The 27831-nt window shown below is 32.8% G+C and overlaps 1 protein-coding gene across 1 annotated transcript; it reads right to left on the reverse strand.

Annotated features, from left to right (window-relative positions):
- Positions 1–2240: 2240 nt before the first annotated feature.
- On the reverse strand, positions 2241–4855 carry LOC114272642 (uncharacterized). The gene is made up of 5 exons (XM_082893281.1): positions 4686–4855; positions 4059–4595; positions 3326–3803; positions 3060–3215; positions 2241–3008 (listed from the first exon to the last, which is right to left on the reverse strand). The coding sequence occupies exons 1-5, from the start codon at positions 4853–4855 to the stop codon at positions 2241–2243; spliced, it is 2109 nt and encodes a 702-aa protein (XP_082749407.1).
- Between the last annotated feature and the right edge of the window lie 22976 nt (positions 4856–27831).

The raw sequence follows: 27831 nt of genomic DNA on the forward strand, positions 1-27831 counted from the left end.
CACTTCCCGGATTGCCTCGGCATTAAGCAATCGGTCAACTTCTTCAACAACGGCAGCAGTGTGTTCTGCGACTGATAGGGATGGCAATCTGAAATCGGCCCGACGGTGACCCAACCCCCCGACCCCGAATTCAGTGGTTATTCACCAAAAAATATCCTCTACGGGCCGGGGATGGTATGCAAAAATTCATCCCCAATGATATCCGGGCCGGGGACGGAGATAGGTGTTTCAAACCAGGACCCGACCCGGTCCCGGCCCCGCCCCGCATAGTCGCCGAGGTAAAATTATTGTTTTATCCCTGGATATATATATGCTTGTATTTGTTTAGGGTTTGACACAGACACACACACACTCAGCCTCTGCCTCTCACTCACGCACGGCGATCCTCTCTCTCTCACGCTCGCCACTGGTCTCTCATTCTCTCTTTCATCTGTCACCGCCGCACCTCCCTCCTCACCGGCGATCCTCCGTCACCACCGAGCCTCTCACTCACACACAGCACTCTTTTCTCTCTCTCTCGCTCGCCACTGGTTTCTCCCTCTCTCTTTCATCTGTTACCGCCGCGCCTCCCTCCTCACCGGCGATCCTCCGATCCTCCCTCATTGCCACTCCTCCGTCGCTGCTCTCTCTGTTTAGGTATCTCTCTCTAGGGATTTCGATCTAGGGTTTACATATATGTATATATTATATACTGGGGCATGCCCGTGCCTGAAGGCACGGTGACAATTAATATATGAAAATGTAATTGAGTATAAAATTATTGGGTTAAAATGTAATTTTTTTAATTTGTTGGGAAAAAAATTTGAGGTAAAATATAAATAGATGATCCGTATGGTTTTGAATTTTCAAATGAATTTTATAATTAGATTTTTTAAAAGAGTTTGGAGTATTGTAGTATGATGACACAAATGCAAATAAAGATCATATCACCAAATATTTACTATTGTAGTATTTTTGTTTATGTAACCCACTTGCAATTTATAATAGAAAATAAGCATTTTATTATCGTAGCCAATAACAGTACCCAAATAAATTTCAATATCCACATTTTTTTAGATAGTGAGTTTTGATTGAAGTAAAGAAGAGAGATCTCAAAACTATAGTTTTGTATCAATTTTAATGTAATGGTTAAAATCTACCAATTTTTATGGTTTGGTGGTCAGTTTATTATGCAGAAAATTAAATAAATGAAAAATAAATAAATTGTATGCTACTTGGTGAATAAATCAATTTGAACATAAATTTTTCAAATTTATAGGTAAACGAAATAGTGAAAAGTAAACACATAAATGCTACGTAAAATTCAAGCACAATAAAAGTATAAGATTTTAAACAAACAACAAAATGTAAATCCCACAACACAGAAACATCTATATAAAAATCAGACAAAATACGCCAGCCAATGCTATGCAATAGAAAAAAATAAACAACAAATTAAGTACACCAGCTAATGCTCTGCAATACAAAAAAAATGCCAAATAACAAATTAAGCACACCAGCCAATGTTCTGTAATACAAAGAAAATGCAACATCCTTCCTGATAAAAAGATAACCAAATAAAAATATGATTAGTTTTGTTTAACCTAATTCAAGAGCATATTAGGAAGAAAAAACAAAAAAACAAAAAAATATATATCACCTAGTGTGTTACATTTACAAAAACAAACTCATAGCATAAATCAATAATTCAAATGAATATTATCTAACATACATCTAAATGTAGTTATAAATTTCACATAGATAAAAGACTTTACAAAACTATTGTAAGTAATAAATTTCACATCGATCGGAAACTTTACAAAATATGGATCGTAGCTAGCATATGTACGCTTTTCACAAAAATAAATATGAGATTTAAACTTGTTCTTTCTTAGAAATCCTAGGAGCGCCTCACCACTTTCTAAAAAGTCCTCGTATCAACTTGTATGTATCCCCAGTGAGAAGCATGCACGACAATCTATTAATTTATGAAAATAAAAAAAGTTAGTATATTAGCAAAAGAAAATTTATATGTATATATATCAAAACATTTTCAAATTGAAATTACCTTGTTACATCCCCATCGAAGCAATCTAGTTGTATTTATATTTTTGAGCTCCATATATTTTTTAACCCAATCCTACAAAAGTCGACACATATAGTAAAATATTTTTAAAATAACAATTCGTAATCAATAGAAACAAATTTATTAATAAATAAATTGTACCTTTTGACAAAAGTGGTTTGATCCATAAGTAACACTATAACAAAATTTCAGGATAAACAATGTTTGTAGTGGAATCTGGCTTATCATTAGGAAGGAGGACACTTATACGATCAAAGGATGTGCATCTAGATAGGGCCACATACAATTGCCCATTACTAAGCACTGGTGTGCGCAAATCAACACCAACAAATTTCACAGATTGCCCTTGAGATTTATTAATGGTTAGGGCATATGCTAATCGAACTGGAAATTGATGTCTTCTCATTAGGAAAGGCATTTCTGAAGAAGGCGGTGTCAAGGATATCCTTGGTATGAATACCAAATTGCCACATTTTTCTCCAGTTAAAATTTGAGCTTCAATTATGCGAGTATTGCATCTAGAAACCATCAATCTTGTGCCATTGCACAGTCCATCTTTTGGTGCAATATTTCTTAACAACATTATAGGACAACCCACTTTCAACTCTACCTTAAAAGCCGGTAGCCCAGGAGGATCTAATGAATTTAAATATTCATTAGGATATCTATTTATTATAGTACGATCAATTTCATCATCTTCAGACATCTTGTCTGCTGCCAAATAAGTATGTGTGTTGTCGGGAAAAATATTCAATGTTGTAGTATTGATAGCACTGACATCATCATTCCGTGCAGAAAGAATTGTACGTTCAGTTAAAAATGTTGCAGTCGATGTCATTGCCACATCCAGTTGCGGATAAACTACTAAGATTATGTCTTTTAGATCTTGGCATTTATGTATTGTTGATGGAAGTTTAACAATTTCCTGAGGATTGGTCCCAATCTATTTATAAAAATAAATAAATAAAATAGTAAGTAAAATCAATTAAAGTACATAAACGTAAATGTATTTCGTCAATTTAAAAGAACCATATAATAGAGAAAAAGTTTGAAGAAATATTTCCTCCATCAAGAATTTTGCAAAATTAGCATTTTCAAGATTTGCATGATTCAAGCGCATGTTCAAATTTAAAGACAGAACATGTATATCCTTCAATAGAAAAGAGTGTCTTAATGATGCATTCACAATTTGCTCACAGACTCTTTTGGTTATAACTGGTAAGATTTGTCGAAAATCTCCACCAAGAACAACAGTGATACCCCAAATGACTTTTCACTATCACAAGTGTCTCGAAGTGTGCGATCAACTGCCTTAACACAATGTCTATGCTGCATAGGAACTTCATCCCAGATTATAAGTTTTGTTTCTCTAAACAATTCTGCTTGTAATGATTGCTTGCTAAATCCACAAATTGAATTTTCCAATACATCCAACGGAATGGAAAATGTTGAATGAGCAGTACAAACTCCTACCAATAACAATGATGCAATTCCAAATGAAGCCACAGTAATAACAATATGGCCAACGTTGTGACACTTTAATGCAATCGCATTGTACAAAAACGTTTTTCCTGTTCCGGCACCTCCATTCAAAAAGAAAATAGTTCTTTTATTTTCAAAGACCGAGGAAGCGATTGCATCATAAGCTATTCGTTGATCATTGTTGAGGCGATCAATAATAATTTCTACATCTGCCTGTTGTGCCTCATTATGCAGTTGTTGATGTTCGAATATCAACCTGTTACCAACTACTGCACTCTAATTTGTAGAAGGTTGTGGCATTGGCGAGAAGTCAATTAAACCTTTTCCTGATTCTTGGAGCATTTGATTCAAAAGATATAGACCATAGTCTTCAATTTGAGCCTCAGTTGGTTCAGAAATGACAAACAATGTTTGAATCTTATGTGCAAGATCATCACATATATGCATTGAAAATTGATTCCATAACGCATGTGGTTGCAGTGAAGAACACTGCGTAAGAATAATAGTAAACAATCTCCTTAATTGATAACCAGTTTTCATAATTGCAGCTCCTTTAAGGCATTGTATCCATTCTTCATCATCTTCTAAAAGTCCTCTTGCAACACATGCTGATTTAAACGTATCATGCAAAACATTGTTGACCGTGCGTAAACATTGAAACAATTTTGGTCCTTTGACAACAGTTAATAGCAAACGCAAATAAAATCTCTCACCACAATTAGGGCTAGCAAAGTACATTCTACCGATTGCATAGCCTTGCTGCCTTAGTTTCCATCTCTTTTCTGAATTAAGCCAAACAAAATGTTGTGGAAATTCTTGGTAAGTGAATGGACATTCATCTTCCATAGAAGCGCAACATGCAAAAAAACCAGTAAGAGTTGACATTTGTTGGCCAGCTCTAGAAACAATTGCTTCTAATGATTTATCAGGATTAAAAAGAACGCGGTGCATTCCAGGTAAATGAAGTGCTAAGCGTATAACTGTTGGTATCTCTACATGCAATAGATAACCAAATATTTGCCAAGCAGCTTCTGGAGGTCCAATATACCTCGCATCGAGTTATTGTTGGATCTTATTTATCAATCCCAACACCATCGTTGTACGATCATAACCCTTATGAATGCACTTGTGTATATACTTGACGCATCTCATTCCGGCACAAACTTCCACATTTATGTGACAGTTGAAACGTTTAGAAAGATATACATTGTATGGTACGATGTCTCTGTTATCAACTTCTTTCCTCCTCACAATATGAGCTTGACCATTATTGCGACGACGATAGATAGGATATCCATCTTGATCCATAGTAGTTGTTTCTGCGAACGCCCGAGGGTATCTCTTAGTGCATTTACCATTTTCCATACATGGTGCTTGTGGATTTCGAGCACCACATGGTCCATGTACCATACAATACTTGATAGTTTCAAAAAGCATAGGTTTATCTTTTGGATCTAGAAATTCTGCACAAACCAATTTGTCTACTTAAGCACATGTTCAAATTTTGTCTGAACCCTTAAGAAATAGAAGTGCATGAATATGAAGAAGGCCTCGCTTTTGGAATTCAATTGTAAAAACATGCGCAACTTTATTACCAAGCACTCAGTTTGTTTCTATCTCCTTCATCAAGCACTTTCTCTTTAACTCAAAAACACGAGCAATTAAATCAGGACGATCAATAGGCTTTTGGTGCGGTAATAATGCCGAAGTAATTTTTGGCCAATTAGGATTTATAGTCATGGTGAGAAAAATGTCTGGATGTTGGTTGTATCGTGTGATAGCCATTGAGTCTTGAAAGATTTCAAACATGTGTCTAGGACCTCCGGGAAATGAAGATGGCAAAACAAACCTTTGACCAATTTGATTGGGTTGAAGGTCATTTGGATCAATATCTGTCAAATCTTGGTAAAGTTCATTACGGATCTTCCCTTGATTAAGCATGTAGTAAGTCAACCTATTTTGTTCAGTTGCGGCCCAAGCATCAACCAAAAACTCTTGGAACAATTTTCCAGCTCTCAAAATTGTTGAATACTCTGTGGGTCGTTCAAACAAACGATAACTATAAAAATCCATTTGAGTAAGCCGATTAGTTGAAAGCCGATCATGTTCAACATCCCACAGTTTCATCTTAGGTTCCCATCCAAGCTTACCATGTGGAAATAATAAAACATAATGTAATGGCAAATATGCTGGATGACATTCATTGATTTGCATTAGCTCATTATTTCTATGTAGATGTAAGATAACATCTCTCATTTCACTAACCTTGGTTCCATCACCTGGTATTACAACTGCAATCTCATCTATAGTTGGTAGGTTATACCGTCGTCGATCTGTCGATGAACTGTAGTGGAGATGAGCAGACAAATTTCGTCCTGTCAAGGCTAATTGGTTCAAAATTGCATGAGCCTGGCAAAATTTAGCAACGAATGCATTAACCTGGAATAAACTATCTTGAATAGTTTTTAGAACATCTATTCTTAATTGAGGATTTCTACGATTGCGAACTTCTAAAGCTGAATCAGGGTCATGAATGTACAATTGCGCATAAGCTGCATCTTGCCCTGATTGTGGTAGTAGTGATCCTGTTCGATGTCGCAATTCCCCATGGATAGTGAATGATGTAGGGCCTCTTCTAGTAAGTACTCTTGGATCTAATGTAGCACCAAGACTTGCAAAAGCATTGGTTGCATTGTACACTCGAGTATAACGTCAAAACGATTTTGATTTATCATCATTCCCATCATATAATGCTTGAAGAAGTGAAGGGGGTGTAATAAGCAGAGGAAGCTTAACCTTCCCTTTTGAACAACATGTTCCGAATAGAGGACGGTTTGGAGATGATTTTACTAATTTTTCATCCATCCAATGTAATGCTGAACAGAAAGGACATAATACCTCCATCTTGCCAAGAGAATGACGACATGAATTTATATGTGCTCGAGTACCAACCATTGGACTCATAGGCATATCCTCTAATTCCTCATTAGTACATAGATCCACTTGAAGGGAAAGAGTTGTAAAAGTAGGCCTACAAATATTGGTTCTGTGTAAATTAAAATAGAATGGTAATAGTAGGAGTATGTATTTGAAGAATTAAACACAGTCTTTTACCAATTCCTTTGTGGAGCTAAAGATGTGCTTGGCATTGAGAACGAACATGTGGAAGGATGTGCAACCATTGTTCGTTTTTGCGCCGACTGAGTATCCTCAGTTGCCTTTGTTCCTAGTTCCAAGCAAGCACGACTACGACGACACGGTATTAAAGAAGTTTGTATCGGTTGAATACATTCTCTTGATTTTTCCCGTTCTCACCGTGCACGTTGGGCCAATGTAGCTTTTGATATAACATTGTCATTGTGTGCCTAAAATGTGAACATTATATCATTGATACCTAAAATACAAATATTATCGTATACTATTTTATTTCTTTTTCTTCCTGGCTTGCAATAATTTTAAGAATATTTTAACATTTTCTTTGTCCTACTTCCTTTTCCATTTTGCTTTATTTTCCCTCTTCATGCCTTGTGATATAACAATTTGTTTTTTAATTATTGTTTTCTCTTTCTTCTTGCCTCATGATGATTTTAAGAAAATTAAAAATATTTTCTATGCCTATGTTCCTCTGTTCCTTTGCTTAGATGTTATAAAGTTTTTCTTGGAGTTGATAAATGTTACAATTATTTTTTAGGAAATGTAAAAGAGAGCTAAAAATACTTTGTTTGAGTGTACAGAAAACAAAGAGCACACAAAAAAAATTGACAACATAGTTTACATTTTTAAAAATATACATGATCAATATTCACTTAAATAACATGATTGGCTTTGTTTTACTCAATAAATATTTTTTTAAAGATGTTGAATATATACCATTGGACATGCGTTTTCCTTTCCTTTGTCAAAAGAAGTTGCCTTTTCTTTTCCTTTAGACATTGCCTTGGCCTTTTCCTTTTCCTTTGCCTACCAAAAATAAATAAAATTTATTCAGAATATGAAAAAGAACATGTATTTATAGAATTTATTAAGATTACGAAAAAATAATATGTTGAACATGATATTTATACTTATCTTAGAATTGTGGATAATATTAAGGCCTCGTTTGGGAACAGGCCAATTTAGTAACTTTTTGGCTATTTGGCTAAAATATGAGCTAAAAAAAACTAGTATGTTTGGGATGATTTTTTGGCTTTTTACGAAAAGATGTGCAAAAAGTAGAGAGAAAAGAGAATCTTTGACTTTTGGGTATGGGTTGTTGGCTTTTTGGCTAAAAGGGAGGGTTCCCAAACGAGGCCTGAGATTGCACTCATCACGAATAACAACACCGATATTCCTAGTCTCATGGAGGAATGGGCTTGCATGTGTAGGCCTACAAATATTTGTTGTGTACAAAATAAAATTTATAAAAAAAAAAATCTTAACAATAAGAATATGTATTTGTAGAATTAAATACAATGTTTTACCAATTCCTTTGTGAAGCTAAAGATGTTCTTGGCGAAGTAAGATGTGTAAACATTACTCTTTTCTGAGCCTGTGGAGTATTAGTTGTGCTTGGTGGAATCAATTCTCTCGATCTCTCTCGTTCACGTCACGAACATTGTCCTAATTGATATGAAAAGCTTGCCTTATCATTTCTTTCGCGTTTTCGCCGTGCACGTTGAGCCAATGCAGCTTTTGATATAACGTTATTGTTATGTGCCTAAAACATGAAGATTAATTTCATAAGATGCCTAAAATATGAATATTATCATCTACTGTTTTATACTTTTCTCTTCATTTTTCATTTCTATTAATTTACTTTATCTTAATTCCCATTCTTTCTGATATTTTGTAAAAAATTGAAAACTTTTTCATTCTGTATCCCTCCTCCCCTCATTCCTTTTTTGTTCTATTCCTTTTTTTCTTCTCTTGTAGATGTTAATGTCAATAGCAAAAAGCCAAAAAAAAAAAATAATAATTTAAAACCAATATAATGTTTTTGTACAAATGCTATTTTAGCATGCTTCAAAAAAAATATTTCACAGATTTATATGAAACTGTTTACTATAAGAACAGTATATGTCACTGTGCAAGTAGTATGTCAATTTTACATTTAAAAAAAATAAAAATAATAATCAAGGTTCATGGTCCAAAATAAATATTTCAAAAAAAGAACTTTAAATGGAAATGTTGAAGAGCCATACTACTGAACATGCATTTTCCTTTCCCTTGCCCAAAACGATGGTCTTTTCGTTTTTCTTCAACAATGCCTTGGCAATTTCCTTTTCTTTTGCCTACAAAAAATAAAGAAATTTTTTAAAGAATAAAGAAAAAATATATATGTAGAAAGTTTTTAAAAAATATATAAATACGAATATACGGTGTATACAATGTTTTGAATAAAAAAAATCTATATAATTAAATTGAGCCTACCTCTCGAACACGGATGACATTAAGGTCACGCTCATCACGGATAACAACATTAACATTTCTTTCTTGAAGAAATTGGACCTAAAAATACAAAATAATTAGAGGTTAAAAAAAATTATACATTCAAGAAAATGAGTAAAAGGAGCCAGTATTACAGTTCGACATAGGTCTCCATCCATCTGTAAATTATAAGAAAAGAGCATTTTTTTATAAGAAATTAGATAAAAAATTATGAAAAGAAAAGAAAATTGACTTTGGCTTATAAGAAAAATGTTTTTTTTTTCAAATAAATAAAAAAGAAAACAACTTACGTGACCAAAAATAGTAATGTTATTCATAATTAGCGGTTGAAGGTCAATGGTGTCTCAACTTGAAAGTGCCTGGTTATGTAAATTTGACAAAGATAACTATATGAAGGCAAAATGAGGTTTAATAATTGCCATAAAGAAAAATTAATCACTACAAAATTAACAACCTCCTAACATATTTTAGTTAACAACCTAGTTTAAGAAGTTCGTTTGTGCATGAATATCACAGATGGAGAAATTGACCTACTACAGGATGGAAGAAAAATTATAATTTTTTTATGTCTTCAATATACATTAAAAAGGATAGAAGAAAAATTAAATACTCTCATAGAAATCTTCATAATTTTTCTCTATTGGCCAAAATGTAGAACTATTGCAATACATGATTTTGTGGTTGATTCTATATAGTAACTTTGCACTGACAAAGGTTAATTCTTATGGATTGCATTGCCCATTTTTCCTACTAACAACTAAGTAAATTATAAAAAAATATAAATTATACTAATGAATAAAATTTTAGCAAAACTTAATTACAGAAATTTAATTACTAAATTTGCATTTTAAAATGTGAAAACAAAATAAGTAAAAAATTACAATAAAAATTTATAAAAAGGCTCACCACACTGTAACTATAAAATTACAAATACCTTTTGTATTATCTGTATAATTGCAAATGCCTTTTTCAAAAAAGTATACTACACAGTAGCTTATTTACTCCAAGGAGTAATACTCTCATAAAAATCATTAAAAAATTATTAAAATAAATTTTTAAAATAAGTTTCAGTTTTTTCAAAAGTCCTGATAAACATCTAAAAAGTCTTTTTTTTGTTTGAAAAATTCCAAAAATAAAATTGAAAAAGCTAAATAAACTGGACTCTTTTTAAAGAGAGAGAAGCCTAAATATTTTAAAATAGAAGTTCAATAAAAAAGCAAATTAAAAACAATTCACTAAAAGCAAAAAAAATAAAGGTTATCAAATAAAAAGGGTTAACTTTTTAATGTTCCCTTTTCCTTTCAATCAACAAATTCCCTTCAAATCCTAAATCCAAATACAGCCTAAGAGAGATGGGAAAAAAAAAAAAAAAACCTATCATATTACAAAATTAAACTGTAACAAAATCTTTGTAAAATTTTTTTTTAAAAAAAAAGAAGAATTATTCAGGCCCAGAAGTTAGACTTATTTTATAGGTCCAGTGATATGTTAAGAAGAGGACTGGTTGATAATTAAATATTATCTAATTATCAACCAATTATCTTCTTAACACATCACTGGGTCTATAAAATGGGTATAAAAAATAAACTTGTATATCATTATTAAAAAAAAAAAAAAGACATAAGTATTCACATAATTCATCATACATTCCAAAAAAAAAAAAAAGTATTCTCTAGAAATTGAACAGCTATATACCAAGATACATAACTATATACACTATATTAGACTTCTTTCTAAACCAAACATTAAAAGCTTAATGTGTAATCTAATTATTGAAAATTCGAAGACCAAACATAAAAATTCCAGAGCATTAAAGAAATCTAAGAGAGTTCATTCATTAATCCAGAACATTCATTAACCCACTGCAATTCGAAAAAAGAAAGCAAGGAACTAATAAAGAATTGCAAGGGAGAGACTTCCTAACCTGAGTATCTGCTTGAGAAGCAAAATTAAAAGAATCTGAGACAGAAGGATAAACAGAAAAACACAATTAGTAAGAGCACTCCTCAATACTAAAAATGTACACGAATATATTTTCATATTTGACGAATAAGAATATGACCATTAATGATTAATGAAAACCTCAACCCATTTGATTAAGATGAAATAAAAATGATTGTTGACACGAAATATAACTGTAAGAACGCAGAATGAGATTTAATAATTGCCATAAAAAATAATTAATTGACACAGAATTACCTACTTTAAAAAGTCTTTTTTTTTAAAAAAAATTTGCAAAATTAATATTTAAAAAGCTAAATTTTTAGAGAGAGAGAAGCGTAAACATTTTAAAATAGCAGTTCAATTAAAAAATCAAATTAAAAACAGTTCACTAAAAGCAAAAAAAAAAAGGGTCATCAAATAAAAAGGATTAACTTTTTAATGTTTCATTTTCCTTTCAATCAACAAATTCCCTTCAAATCCTAAATCCAAATACAACCTAAGAGAGATGGGAAAAAAAAAAAAAAGACCTATCATATTACAAAATTAAACTGTAACAAAATATTTGTAAAAAATAAATAAATAGATAAATAATAATTATTCAAGCCCAAAAGTTAGACCTACTTTACTGAATCAAGAATCAACCAAAAGTTATTTAGGCCCAAAAGTTAGACCTACTTTAATAAATAAAGAATAGTTATTCAGGCCCAGTGATATGTCAAGAATCAACTAATCATCTTCTTGACACATCACTGGGTCTATAAAGTGGGTATAAAAAATGAACTTGTATATCATTATTAAAAAAAAAAAAAAAGACATAAGCATTCACATAATTCATCATACATTCCAACTATTTAAAAAAAAAAAAAAACATAAGTATTCTCTAGAAATTTAACAGTTATATACCACGATACATAACTATATACACTATATTAGACTTCTTTCTAAACCAAACATTAAAAGCTTAATGTTTAATCTAATTATTGAAAATTCAAAGACCAGACATGAAAATTCCAAAGTACTAAAGAAACCTGAGAGAGTTCATTCATTAATCTAGAACATTCATTAACCCACTGCAATTCGGAAAAGAAAGCGAGGAACTAATAAAGAATTGCAAGGGAAAGACTTCCTAACCTGAGTATCTGCTTGAGAGGCAAAATTAAAGAAATCTGAGACAGAAGGATAAAAAGAAAAACACAATTAGTAAGAGCACTCCTCAACACTAAAAATGTACACGATTCTATTTTCATGTTTGACGAATAAGAATATGACCATTGATGATTAATGAGAACCTCAACCCATTTGATTAACATGAAATAAAAATAATTGCTGACATGAAATATAATTGTAAGAAGGCAGAATGAGGTTTAATAATTGCCATAAAGAAAAATTAATCGACACAGAATTAATAACCTCATAACATATTTTAGTTAACAACCTATTTTAAGAAGTACATCATTGCATGAATATCACAGATGAGGAAATTGAACTACTACAGGATAGAAGATAAATTATAATTTTTTAATGTCTTTAACATACATTAAAAAGGATAGAAGAAAAATTAAATATTGTCATAGAAATCTTCATCAGTTTTCTCTATTAGCCAAAATGTAGAACTATCGCAATAAATGATTTTGTGCTTGATTCTATATAGTAATTTTGCATTGACAACAGTTAAATTCTTATCGATTGTATTGCCTACTTTTCGTACTAACAACTAATATATACCACAAAAAAAAAGTAAATAAATAAATTATAAAAAAATATAAATTATACTACTAAGGCAAAAAAATTTTTTAACAAAACTTCAATATAGAAATTTAATTACTAATTTTGCATTTTAAAATGTGAAAAAAAAAGAAGAGTAAAAGACTACAATAAAAATTTATAAAAAGTCTCACCACACTGACACTGGATAAGTACAAACATCTTTTGCCTTATCTATACAATTACAAATGCCTTTTTCAATACCCTCATAAAAATTATACTACACAGCAGCTTATTTACTCCAATGAGTTACACGACACAGTAGCTTATTTAATCATAAATATATTTCCTTCACTCATTTTTTCATATTGTCCATTCAAAAGTTATATTTATTTATTTATTTATTTTTAATTATATGTTTTATAAGCAGTGAAACAGTGAAGAAAGTTAAAACTTTCAATTTCCTTTTCCTTCCTTTTCTTAGATACCAAACAATGTATAAGATTCAAACTTCCTTTTCTTCTCTCTCTCTCTCTCTCTCAACAATCAACAACCAAACTGAGACAAAGAGAGAGAGAGAGAGAGAATCCAAAAAAAATAAAGTGGGTATGAAAAATGAGCTTGTATATCATTATTAAAAAAAAAGAAGTAAGTATTCACATAATTCATCATACATTCCTATTATTTAAATAAAAAAAAAGACACATAAGTATTCTCTAGAAATTGAACAGCTATATACCAAGATACATAATTATACACACTATATTAGATTTTTTTTTTAAACCAAACATTAAAAGCTTAATGTTTAATATAATTATTGGAAATTCCAAGACCAAACATGAAATTTCCAAAGCATTAAAGAAATCTGAGAGAGTTCATTAATTAACCCACTACAATTCAAGAAACAAAGTAGGAAACTAATAAAGAATTGCAAGGGAAAGACTTCCCAACCTAAGTATCTGCTTGAGAATCAAAACTAAAGAAATATGAGACAAAAGGATTAAAAAAAAAAAAACACACAATTAGTAAGAGCACTCCTCAACACTAAAAATGTATACGAATCTATTTTATATTTGATGAGTAAGAATATGACCATTGATGATTAATGAGAACCTCAACCCATTTGATTAAGATGAAATAAAAATGATTGTTGACATGAAATATAACGGTAAGAAAGCAGAATGAGATTTAGTAATTGCCATAAAGAAAAATTAATTGACACAGAATGAACAACCTAATAACATATTTTAGTTAACAACCTACTTTAAGAAGTTCGTATGTGCATGAATATCACAGATGGAGAAATTGAACTACTACAAGATTGAAGGCAAATTATAATTTTTTTATGTCTTCAATATACATTAAAAAGGATAGAAGAAAATTTGAACACTATCATAGAAATCTTCATCATTTTTCTCTATTGGCCAAAATGTAGAACTATTGCAATACATGATTTTGCAATTAATTCTATATAGTAATTTTGCATTGACAACAGTTAAATTCTTATGGATTGCATTGCCCACTTTTTGTATTAACAACTAATGTATACCACACCAAAACAAAAAAAAAAAACAAAAAAAAAGTAAATTATAAAAAAATATAAATTATACTACTTATGAATAAAATTTTAGCAAAACTTCAATATAGAAATTTAATTACTAATTTTGCATTTTAAAATGTAAAAAAAAATAAGAAAAAAACTACAATAAAAATTGATAAAAAGTTTCACCGCACTATAACTGGATAATTACAAATATCTTTTGTCTTATCTATATAATTACAAATGTCTTTTTCAATACTCATAAAAATTATGCTACGCAGTAGCTTATTTACTCCCATGAGTACTACACAGTAGTTTATTTAATCAAAAATATCTTTCATTAACCAATTTTTCCATACTTTCCATTCATAAGTTCTATAGCGATCCCGGTTGTCCCTTTATTGTTCTGTTGTATTCCGGACTCGGTTCCGTGGAGTTGATAGTTATATCTATCTTGTTATCGTCCTTTAATTCCATTCGTTTGAGTTTTAGGATGTGTTGGGCATGTTTCGAACAGGTGGGTTGAACCCTGGTCTAAAATCTTGTTGCTAGGTTTTTAGTCGTTCCGCTCGAGCGGGCCTTGTTACGCTCGAGCGGAGATTGCACACTCCCAGTATTTCGTGTCCCTGCAAAACTTCTGCAGGTGTGATTTTTACGCTCGAGCGGGTTTCTCTACGCTCGAGCGGTTGCGCTCGAGCGGGTACTCTGGCGCTCGAGCGGGTAGTCCTTTTTTATGTAAGTTCTGGGAGGGGGAAATCCACGCCCGAGTGGACGCGCTCGAGCGGATATACTTTATTCTTGTGTCTGGGCGACGAGCGGGCCTTCTTGCGCTCGAGCATACCCATTTTTTTGTTCTTGACACTCGAGCGTTGTGTTCTCCGCTCGAGCGGTAATGTCGTATATCAGTTGGCAGCTGGGCATTTTAAAATCACTTTCTACATTCTCTCTCTTACTTTCTAAAAAGACATTTTAAGAGCTCCTCTCTCTAGAAACTCCCTTCTCTCTAGGGTTTGATCTAGTTAGAGTGTCTCACTATCCTCCGGCCTTTGTAAAAAGTGTGTTAATCGTCGAGGGTTCCATTTTGATCCGTGGATCTTTGAGTTTGGAGCATTTTGATTTTCTTCAACTTTCTCGTTTAAGCTCTAACTTCGAGGTAGGGATATCCTACTCCTTCTCATAAGTTTTGTCTTTGAATTTTAGTATTTTGATGAATTGGGGGTTGTTGGGTAATTTTGAGAAAGTTTGGGCCTTTGTGTAATTTTACAAAAGTTGGGGTTTTGTTTATATAAACTTATATGCATGTTTGGCATAGAGAAATGAGATCAATATTGGTTTATTGATGAGAATGGAACCTTAGGGTTGTGATGTTAATTATGAGAAATGCTCTAATTACATTGATAAATTAATTGGTATAATTAATTTGAAGAAAAGAGAAATTAAATTGAGAATGTCGCAATTGGATGTGGATGAGATTAAAGGGTGTAGTTAGATTCGTTCATCGCTCACCTAATTGAAATGTTGATTATATATCCATTTGGTGCATTTATTTTCAATATAGAAATAACTACTTTGGGCTATCGGTGGAGGATAGTCTTGATTGTTGTAGACACTGCATGATGATTAGGCAAACTAAAACTAATCGAATGAGTATGCTATTTAATATAGCAACTGGAATAATACATTAATTCTATGTATTGATTGATTGTATATGATCTATGTTTGTATACATGTGTCGTGTGGGAGGAGATAGGGGATGTACTCCACGGTTTAGGGGAAGATAGAGGATGGACCTCTAAATCGGATTTTGTGTGATATTGATACAGCATTACAATGTGTATCAAGTGTTGGTTATGGAAGTGTTTGGATTGATTCGATATAGCACTAAAATGTATATCGTCATCAATTGTAAAGTATAGAAGTGATTCTATGTTATGTTGATACAGTACCGAAATGTGTATCTTTCGCAAAGTGTGGGAATGGTTTATGTGTTCTTGATACAGCATTAAAATGTGTATCCCTCATGAATTTTGAAAGTGTTTTAAAGATGAGTCTAAATCTCATTAAGTTATTTGGCTAGGTGTTGAGCCTTGTTTTCAAACTCAAAATTGGAAAAGACATGGGAAATGAAATGTAACATGGACTTAATGTCATGAAATCGAAATGTGATATATGTGGATGTATCTGTGTTGACCATCTATCAACTACTAATCTTTTAGTCATTGTTCATGGCTGGTTTAGTGTATTTCTACCGGGCTGTGGCTCACCCTTTATGGGACATCATTTTTAGGTATAGGTAACATGCCACCTCCAAGGACATAGCTTGGGAGGCTAGAGGCAGACAGACTGCTTGTTATTTGCTTTCTTTTGATGTATTACATGTGAATTCAAGCCAAGGGCTTAATATGTATTGAGTTAGCACTCTTCTTTTTGTAACCAAGTGTTAACTTGTAAAGCTGTAAGCCCGTAGGGCATTTGCTTTTGTTGTTAACATGTAATACTTTTGTAAGAACTATTCAGATTAATGGAAAGATGGTTGGTTTCTTTGTATCAATGCATGTCTAAGTTGATGGGTTTTAATGTTATTATTTTGATGGCGTTACAAGTTCTATTTATTTATTTATTTTTAATTATATGTTTTATAAGCAATGAAACGGTAAAGAAAGTTAAAACTTTCAATTTCCTTTTCCTTCTTTTTTCTCACATACCAAGCAACAATGCATAAGATTCAAACTTCATTTTTCTCTTTCTCTCAACAATCAACTGTCAAACTTAAAAAAGAGAGAGAGAGGGAGAGAAAATCTAAAAAAACAGAGATTGGAGTACTAACCAGAGCGTCGAGAAACAATCTGCAAGTAAGAACAAAACACAATCAGAAATCAAACAAAAAATTGAAAAAGAACAAAAAAAAAAATCACAAAAATAAAAAATTCTGACAAACCGTCATTTTGTCAACCCATATTTGGTGAGTAAAAATATGACTATTGATAATTATGACCATTGATAATTAAAGAGAGTCTCAACCCATTTAACTAAGATGAAATAAAAATGATTCTTAACATGAAATCCATTTTTCCTTAACCCCCATTTGAGAGAGAGAGAGAAGTGGGTGTTAAAACCCAATTGATTATTAAAGAAAAAAAACACAATACTGAATTTCATTTTGTATTTTGAGACATTTGAGACAATTGATAAAAATTTTAAAATTCTGACAAACTGTCATTTTGTCAACCCATATTTGGTGAGTAAAAATAAGACTATTGATAATTAAATAAAGTCTCAACCCATTTAACTAAGATGAAATAAAAATGATTCTTAATTTGAAATCCATTTTTCCTTAACCCCCATTTGATAGAGAGAGAGAAGTGGGTGTTGAAACCCAATTGATTATTAAACAAAAAAGCACAATACAAAATTTTAACATTTGTTGAAACCCAATCTATTTTGTTTAACATTTGATAAAAATTTTAAAATGTTTAACATTTTTGTTTTTGCTATAAAAGATTAAAATAATTTTTATCACCAAAAACAGGGTGCAAAATAAAATGGGCTTTTGATTATGCAACAAAATAAAACAGGGTGCAAACCCCTCTTGTTGGCACCAGATCTTTTGGGTTTTAATTTAATGTTTCAATTTCATTCCTATAATGTTTCAATTTCAATTTCGGTTTGTCATTGGTAGGGTTCAATGAGATTTTTGCTTCAGAATTTTTTTTTAAAAGAGAGTCTCAACCCATAAGATGAAATAAAAATAATTCTTAACATGAAATCCATTTTTCCTTAACCCCCGTTTGATAGAGAGAGAGAGAGAGAGAGAGAAGCGGGTGTTGAAACCCAATTGATTATTAAAGAAAAAAAACACAATACAGAATTTTATTTTGTATTTTGAGACATTTGATAAAATTTTAAAAATTCTGACAAACCGACATTTTTTCAACCCATATTTGGTGAGTAAAAATATGACTATTGATAATTATGACCATTGATAATTGTAGAGAGTCTCAACCCATTTAACTAAGATGCAATAAAAATGATTCTTAATTTGAAATCCATTTTTCCTTAACCCCCATTTGATAGAGAGACAGAGAAGTGGGTGTTGAAACCCAATTGATTACTAAACAAAAAAACACAATACAAAATTTTAACATTTGTTGAAACCCAATCTATTTTGTTTAACATTTGATAAAAATTTTAAAATGTTTAACATTTTTGTTTTTGCTATTAAAGATTATAAGAATTTTTATCACTAAAAACATGGTGCAAAATAAAATGGGCTTTTGATTATGCAACAAAATAAAACATGGTGCAAACAGCCCTATAAATAAAACAGGGTGCAAACCCCTCTTGTTGGCACTAGATCTTTTGGGTTTCAATTTAATGTTTCAATTTCATCCCTATAATGTTTCAATTTCAATTTCGGTTTGTCATTGGTAGGGTTCAATGAGATTTTTGCTTCAGAATTTTTTTTTAAAGAGAGTCTCAACCCATAAGATGAAATAAAAATAATTCTTAACATGAAATCCATTTTTCCTTAACCCCATTTGATAGAGAGAGAGAGAGAGAGAGAGAGAGAGAAGCGGGTGTTGAAACCCAATTGATTATTAAAGAAAAAAAACACAATACAGAATTTTATTTTGTATTTTGAGACATTTGATAAAATTTTAAAAATTCTGACAAACCGACATTTTTTCAACCCATATTTGGTGAGTAAAAATATGACTATTGATAATTATGACCATTGATACTTGCAGAGAGTCTCAACCCATTTAACTAAGATGCAATAAAAATGATTTTTAATTTGAAATCCATTTTTCCTTAACCCCCATTTGGTAGAGAGAGAGAGAAGTGGGTGTTGAAACCCAATTGATTATTAAACAAAAAAACACAATAAAAATTTTAACATTTGTTGAAACCCAATCTATTTTGTTTAACATTTGATAAAAATTTTAAAATGTTTAACATTTTTGTTTTTGCTATTAAAGATTATAAGAATTTTTATCACCAAAAACATGGTGCAAAATAAAATGGGCTTTTGATTATGCAACAAAATAAAACAGGGTGCAAACAGCCCTATAAATAAAACAGGGCGCAAACAGGGTGCAAACCCCTCTTGTTGGCACCAGATCTTTTTGCTATAAATAAAACAGGGTGCAAACAGGGTCCCACTTGGTGAATCAAACTTATAAATTTTAGCTTGTTTAATCAAATTTTTTTTTTTTCATTTTTGGGTTTGTTTTTGTGATATTGTTTGATCAAGTTGAGAACATCCCAAAGATCCAAAAATAAAGCCACAATCACCAACCCCATCTATAGAACAAAGCCCCTCAAGATTTCTTAAAAATTAATAACAAAGTCAGATATTGAAATAAACTCCAAACAATCTCCATCCCTCAATCACAAACAAATCTTGACCTTGGAAAAATCCAACACCTTTACCCACTCTACACATGCTCCGTTAAAAATACATTCATTCCGAAACTTCCAAAGAGACTAAAAAATAGCAATCAGAATTGAAAACCCATATCCAACCCACCTGATAATGATATTGTCTGTTTTTGTGATATTGTTTGATCAAATTTAGCTTTATTTTTGTGATATTGTTTTTCTATAGAATTGTTTTTGTGATCAATTTAATCAAACTTGATCAAACTTATACAAAACACAAATCATAATCTAAATTGTTAAACTTATAGAATTGTTAAATACTTTTGTGGCCAACACGCTATTGATTAAACTTATAAAATTGTTAAATTTTTTTGTACCATAATCTTAGTACAAAACACAAATCAAAGAGATTAAACAATCTTAAAAAAACCTAATCCAATCTAATTCAGTACCCAATCTAACCCATATCACAAAAACAATATCACAATGAATGAAATACATAGACAATATGACAGAATAAAATATGGGAAAGAATAAAATATGACAATATCATAATGAATGAAATACATATACATAGACAATATGACAGAATATCACAAAAACAATATGACAGAATAAAATACATAGACACATTTCAATGAAATCAATGAAGGGTTCAATAAAAGAAAGAGATGAATCCATCTCTTAACATGGGAAAGAGAGGCAGAGTAAGTGAAGAAACACAAACAAATCTAAAACAAACAAATCATCTTGGCCTATAAACAAATGTTTTGCTTCAGAATTTTTGCTTCGGAGTTAATTTTTGCTTCTGAATTTTTGCTTGAAGAAACAAATGTTTTTGAAGGTTGATTCCTAAGAAGGTTGATTTAAACTCAAATTTATCAAACTTACATACCCTAGAATCAACTTATAGCCAACACGCTATTGATCAAACTTACAGAATTGTTAAATTTTTTTGTCTCATAATCTTAGTACAAAACACAAATCAAAGAGATTAAACAATCTTAAAAAAGCCTAATCCAATCTAATTCAATACCCAATCTAACCCAATACACACCTACTATTGTTCATGACAGAATAAAATTCATAGACACATTTAAATGAAATCAATGAAGGGTTCAATAAAAGAAAGAGATGAATCCATCTCTTAACATGGGAAAGAGAGGCAGAGTAAGTGAAGAAACACAAACAAATCATCTTGACCCATAAACAAATGTTTTGCTTTAGAATTTTTGCTTCAGAGATAAATTTTGCTTCAGAATTTTTGCTTGAAGAAACAAATCTTTTTGAAAAAACAAATCAAACCCTCCAAATGCTTCAGAATTTTTTTTGAAAAAACAAATACATTTTTGCTTCAAAAACAAACCCTCCGAATGTTTGAAGAAACACATTTTTGCTTCAGGAAAAAACAAACTGAAGGTGGGGATGACGGGATGAGCCTACCTGGTGATGGTGGAGAAGAGAGCTTTCGATTGAGCTTTGTTCTTCCTTCTTCAAAGCTTTCTCAGAGCTCTTTGTTCATTGATACAGATGATACATATGATGTAAAGAGTGCCTTACCTGGTAAGTGCAGTGGGTTGGTAAGAGTAGATTGGTAAACAAATCTAAACCATTGAATTTTAGTGATTGATAAATCTAGACCATTGAAACTCTTTTCAATCTTAGCCAGTGTTTTTAAATTGGACAAATCTGAACCATTAAAGATAGTTTGTGAGAGATATATTTTTAAGAATAAATCTGAGCCATTGCTTTTTAAATTAGATAGATCTAAACCATTAATTTCAATGACATTTTCAAACTCACCCTTCCATTGTTATATATATATATATATATATATCTGAGTGTATAGATCTGTTTATTTTAGATCTGTATATCTGAGTGTATAGATATGTTTCTTCAACCTCTGCTTTTTTTTTTCCTCTAAATTTATTTATTTTATATATATATATATAAATATATCTGTTTATATATTTCTTTATTATGAATCTGAAGGATTATTTTTATTGAAGATCTGTTTAGATCTGTTTATTTTATATGTTATTGAAGATGATGATGTTGATGATGTTATTCTGTGTAGGAATTATTGTTCATTGTTCATTATTGAAGATGATGATGTTGAAGATATCTGTTTGTAGTTGAATTGTTAATTTGTTAATTTGTTGAAAGTTGAAATTTGTTAATTTGTTGAAAGTTGAAAGTTAATTTGTTAATCTGGTGTGTTCTGAAGTTGAAATTATCTGCTCTGAACTTCTTCTCTTTGATTCCTATCTTCGGGAAAGCAAAATTGGGAGTTGGTGATAGAAAGATGAAGGAAAAGAAAGAAAAAGAAAGAAATATTAGAACTATGAATTGATCTTAATACAAAATGTTACGCATTGCACTATTCCAGCAATATTGTTTGTGGTAGACTTTTTTTTTAAAAAAAATTATAATTATTTATTATTTATTTATATTTTTTTTAATAGTTAGATTGGTTATTTTCTTCAAATGCATGCATACATATATATATATATATATATATATTTGCTTTTCCATATCAATACTGTTGTTGTTGGCTATTTCTTTTTTCCCTTAGTTGAAGTTGAAATAAAAAGTAGAAGATATCTTTTTTCCCTTAGTCTACTGGACATAGCTTTGTTAAATTTTTATTTAAAATAAATGTTGTAACTTTTTTTAAAAAAATGTCAGGTAGTTTAATTTTTGTTACCACCGTTTTTAATTTTTTTTTTTATATTAAGTTTCTAGACTAAATTTTCATTCAAATAATTCTCTAACTTCTCGAATTGATTCAGTTTTACCCTTATGTGACATTCTATCCTTTTTTGGCAATTAAGTTTATCAAATAGGACTAATTTAAAGGATAAATCGATAAATTTAATTCTAAAACCTTTTTCCTAGTATAAAAAAAATCCATTGATAACATGAGAAATGGTGAAAGATAGTGTTAGTTCTATGATTTTTTTGGGGGGTCATTTTAATATTAGAAAAATAAATTTATGCTGAGTTTTCTTAGTTTATCCTTTAGTTAGGGCCTATATAATGTATTTGACGACTAACTTAAGGGTTTAATTAAAAAACAAAAAAAAAAAATTAACTCAAGGACTTAATCAAAAAAATAAAAAGTTGTCCTTATTTTAACATAATTTACTCTTTTAAATAATAGTTTGGCAAGCATGTTCACCATGACATATTTATAGGAGTTAGAGTGACGGTTACTTGGTTTGGTAATCATTAATGTAAGAAAAAACTATTATTAATGGAATCATAGCGTAGTTTTGTTAATAAAGAAAAAAGAAAATTGATGTTTAGTTAATTTGTTTCTCAATTCCATTAATTCAATCCATGTTATTAGTTATTATTAATTTCTTTCTTAGTTCCAGTAATCTACTTTTATGTTACCTTTGTTAATATTAATTCAATCCATATTATTTTTATAAAGGTTAAAAATGTCAGATGTTAACTCTCAAGCACCAGTTAACTTTGAAGTACCCGTTAATTCTCAAGTACCCGTTAACTCTCAAGTACCATTTGAGAGTGACGCGTCACAACATTTCAATACTAAATTTACCTATATATGATGATGATGGGATCGAATAATTTATATTACCATGGAATAATTTCAATATTGAATTTATATTCTTTACTTTTTAGGAAATTCAACATTGGAATCGATGGGCTATGCAACTATATATGATGATGATGAGATCGAGTCGGATTAGTCATGTGTCACTTTTGTGTTAGTTGTCATCTTTTTTGTTTTAATTGTTAACATTTTTTACATTTCATTATTAGTATTAATTATTTGTTTTTTTCTTTTTGTTATTTAACAGGAGTTCAAGTTGAAGGAGATGATGGAAGTTGTGTGGTTTGTAGAGAAACAATGGATTTGATTTTTTATGTTGTAATGGATATTTTTTTATATTTTTAATTTTAATTTTTGGGTAACCTATCCCTTGCGGGTTGTGCTTGGGATTAATTATTCTCTTTGCTACTTGTTAAATTTTCTTATGTATGTGGGCTGCTGGACAGATGTTTTGTTTGTGCTATTTTGTTGCTACAGGATGTTTTGTGTGTGGGTTGTGTATGGGCTGCTGAATTTTCTTGCTACAGGATGCTATTTTATTGAATATTTGATAGATGCTGCCAGACAGATTTATTGATTTGTATATGTTGGCAGATTATGTTGAATTTTTTGGGTAGCCTATCTTACTTGAATATGTTGACAGATTATGTATTGATTTTTTAGCTTGACAAATTATGTATTGATTTTAGCTTGACAGATTTTTTAGCTTGAAAATTTTTAAATTATTTATTATTTTTTAGCTCGACAGATTATGTATTGATTTTTTAGCTTGACAGACTTTTTAGCTTGAAAATTTTAAAATTATATATTGATTTTTTAGCTTGACAAATTATGTATTGATTTTTTAAGTTCTTTGTGATAGGATGAAAGTTCTTTGTGATAGGATTTTTTAAATATGTACAGATTATGTATTGATTTTTTAAGTTCTTTGTGATAGGATGAAAGTTCTTTTAATTTTAAAACATGTACAGATTCTTAATAGGATGTTTAAAATTGTTTTTTGAAAAAAAAAATACTGTAATTCGGTCGGGGAATTTGCGGGGTCGGGGATACCCAATCCCCGATTGGGAACAGGGGCGGGGGGGATATGGGGTCCCCGTCGGGGATCGGGGACGGGGACGGGAAATTTCTCACTATCGGGGATCGGGGACGGGGAGTGTGGTCCCCGACCCCACCCCGCCCCGCCCCGTTGCCATTCCTAGCGGCTGACCGCCGGCTTCTCTGAATAATCGACTTACATTTAGGGTCAACATTCAGACAGTGCTCAGAAACAGATGGATCCACCCCTGGTATCTTATACGGTGACCATGCGAATACATCAAGGTTGTCGAGCAAGAAAGTAATTAGCTACTGCCTGTCAGTTTTATTTAAGGAGGCGCCGACCATGACGAACCTGTCAGGATCCTCATCAATTTCAACTCGGTCTAGGGCTTCCGTGGCCTTTTCACTTGGGTGCCGTCCAACATCGTCCAGGCTCTCGTGATCCGGCACCTCAATAGAGTTCACCTTCAGCTCTCTTGGTGTCTCTGCGGTGAGAAGATAATATGCTTGTGCCGATTTCTGGGAACCACGGATTTGTTCGATGCCTCGTTCAGACAAGCAGCGGAGCAGTTGATGATAGGTGTTGGGCATGGCATGCATGGCATGTAGCCAAGTTCGTCCCATGATAGGATTATACAACAAAGGCAGCTTAATAACCTAGAACTCCACATCTAATGTTCGAGAGCCCGCTTGAACTGATAGCGTGATTCTGCTCAACGGGTATTCTGGATTAGCATTGAAGCCGAATAACGGATAAGGAGCCGGAGACAGGTCCGACTCAGTGAACCCGAGTTTGATGAAGGTCTTGTAATACATAACCTCCAAAGTACTCCCCTAGTCTATGAGAACGCGTTCAACGGTGAATCGATTTACGCGTAGTTCGATGACCAATGGATCAATGTGGGGGAGTGTTATGCCGATCAAATCAGAATCGCCGAAGGTAATACTTGGAGCTTCATAGGGCCGTTTTGCTGGTGTGGTTTGCTTTTGGGGGCCAGGATGAGACTGAATTAAATGTACGGCGGGGGCTGTCGGCAGGCTGTATATCATATGGATTACCCCGAGCGGAGGAGAATCCTGCCTTAGGGCAACTGTTTTGGTTGAGTTATTTTTTCGGACGTGTTGCTGGAGCCGACCGTCTTGTACCAACTCCTCAGGGTGGTCTTTCAAAGCATAGTAACTGTCGGTATCATGACCGTGATCTTTGTGATATTCGCACCGCCTATCCCGTCTCCTTATGTCAGGGGGTCCCACCATCTTGGACGGCCACTTGAAGAACGACAGATGTTGAATTTTAGTCATGACCGTGCTGATCGGCTCCGACAACTCTGTATATTTCTTGGCCGCGCGCCTTGCACGCCTGTTATCCACTTAAAGTTGTTCATTAGCTCGGTGGGAGCATTGGTCGTTTGATCGGCACGAATTTCTTTTATCTCGTTTAGCCCGGCCCCGTGGTTCAAGGCTCCGTGATGGTACAGAACTTATCGGCTGAATAATTTCAGATGGGGCCGTCTTGATTGCTTGGTGCCCGGCTTTGACCCGCAGTGCGTCATCTTCAACTTTGCAATATTCTTCGACTTTCTTCATCAACGGCCAGACTGTTTTGGGGAGCCTTCTAGTCAAGGAACTTCGAAGGACATTATCAGGATGCAACCCCATTTTAAAGGCGGTGATGGCCATTGAGTCGTTGCAGGCATCATCCACAAGATTAAAGTATTCCCAATAGCGCGCCTAATACGCCCGTAATGTTTCCCCTGACTGGATTTGCATTGCCCAGAGAGAATCGGCGTGCTTCGGCTGGACCTCATTGGTGATGAACCTTGCCTTGAAGGATTTTTGGAGTTGATGGAAGCTCTTAATCGATGCCGGTTCCAATTTATAATACCATCTGACGGCCAACGGTCCCAAACTGCTCGAAAATATTCGGCACATGAGGGCCTTGTCGTCCGCATGCAACGTCATAGCCTGCTTGTAATGTCGGATGTAATCAGTGGGATCTGATTTCCAATCGTAAAGGGTGAACGATGGGGCTTTAAACTTTTTTGGTAGTATTGCCTTCACGATCCGTCGCACAAAGGGATTATGCTGGTCCTCTTCGCCTGAACCATTTCGCCTTCACTTATGGCGTGCACGTGGACTTCTTTGGAGGAACTGGTGCTTTCAATTTGTCCCTTCCTTTTGGGTTTCGGGGATAATGAGTCAGAATCACTGTCACTTTCTTGTCTTCGAACTCGAGGTTGTCGATCGTCTTCTTTTAGAGGTCGTCTGGGATCTTGGCGTGCAGCTTGCTTTGATTTTGCTACTTCCAAGGCCAAATCCTGATAGAGGCGCTCGTTCTCAGCGATCATGTTTTCCAGCCTCTATTCGTTTTGCTTCGCTTGTTCCATGATCGCTTGCACTGTCTCATGTGCTGAAGTCGAGGGTGAGTTCTGGGCAAGAGAGTCGAAGTTCAAGGCACGTCTTGCGGCGATAGTCTCCAGTCCAAGCATGTTTGTTGGAGTGAGGTCATCTCTCTGCCATAGATGTAGTTGAGTATTCCCACAGACGGGGCCAATTGTGGGGGAAGTGGTTTGGAAATACTCTTTTGATCCACTGAGACACTTGAGATCCTTAGCTAGTAACCTGAAAATGAATGAACACTCCGATCAGGGGTGCCAGAATCAGCACTCCGACAGTTAAGTCAGTGTATGTTCTCTTAGTTACTTGTATCTTAAGTTAAGGGTAAAAGTTCTCACATACTTCTCTTTGGTTGCTGTTCTTCTATTTATATACACTCTTAGTCCTCAGGATGGGCCCCACTACTAATCTGTCGTGTGATTGCTCACTCAGCTCTTCTTTCGTCGTAACCTGACTTCCAATCGGCCCCTCGTTCAGCTGGCTTTGTGGCCGACTAATCTATTCGGCATCCAAAACGTTCAAGACGGGGACAAGTACATGTACCAATTATCTAAATGTGTATTCGGTCTATCTGTGTCCATTTTAACCGGCTCCCACAAATATCAATAATGTTAATTATTTATTTTGGACTATTGATTATGATTATAACACATAAGATCATATTCAGAATATGATATAAAAAAAGGGTACATGTAACATTACTGAAATAATATTTGATATTTTTTTTTTTTTTTTTTTTTTTTTTGGTTATAGGAAAATCCTCCCACCCTCTCGCAGGTCCAAGGCAGCGCCCCATGAGGAGAGCACTAGGGTGTCCTGTTGTCCGTTCCGAGTAAGAGACTATAACCTGGAAGCTTGTCTCGACCTCCCAAGGCAAGTTTCGATTAAGTCAGGACTCGCACAGCGAGGAAGCATTAAATCCACACCAAGTAGCTGATTAGACATCCTTGAGGTCCAATCTCCTAACCAACAGTGCTTTACCCAAGAAATTGATCCAAAGAGAAAATTAAACCTGTAATCTTGAAACTTAAACTCTAAAATCTTACCACAATGCCACAACCCGTTGGCTTAATAATATTTGATGTTAAGTAAAAGCAACAGCCACACGGGTGAAGTCAATAATTCTGTACAGGTCATTATGCAAAAGTTGAGACATTGATGTGGATTTGGAATCATGAATGAGTGCCATTATTATGGTTTAAACATGCATGCCAGTGCTTTTTATAATTTTTGGAACATAGCAATCACAACTTTATTGGGACATTA

Source organism: Camellia sinensis, chromosome 10 (assembly GCF_055761805.1).
Source record: "Camellia sinensis isolate YWXY chromosome 10, ASM5576180v1, whole genome shotgun sequence".
Taxonomy (NCBI): domain Eukaryota; kingdom Viridiplantae; phylum Streptophyta; class Magnoliopsida; order Ericales; family Theaceae; genus Camellia; species Camellia sinensis.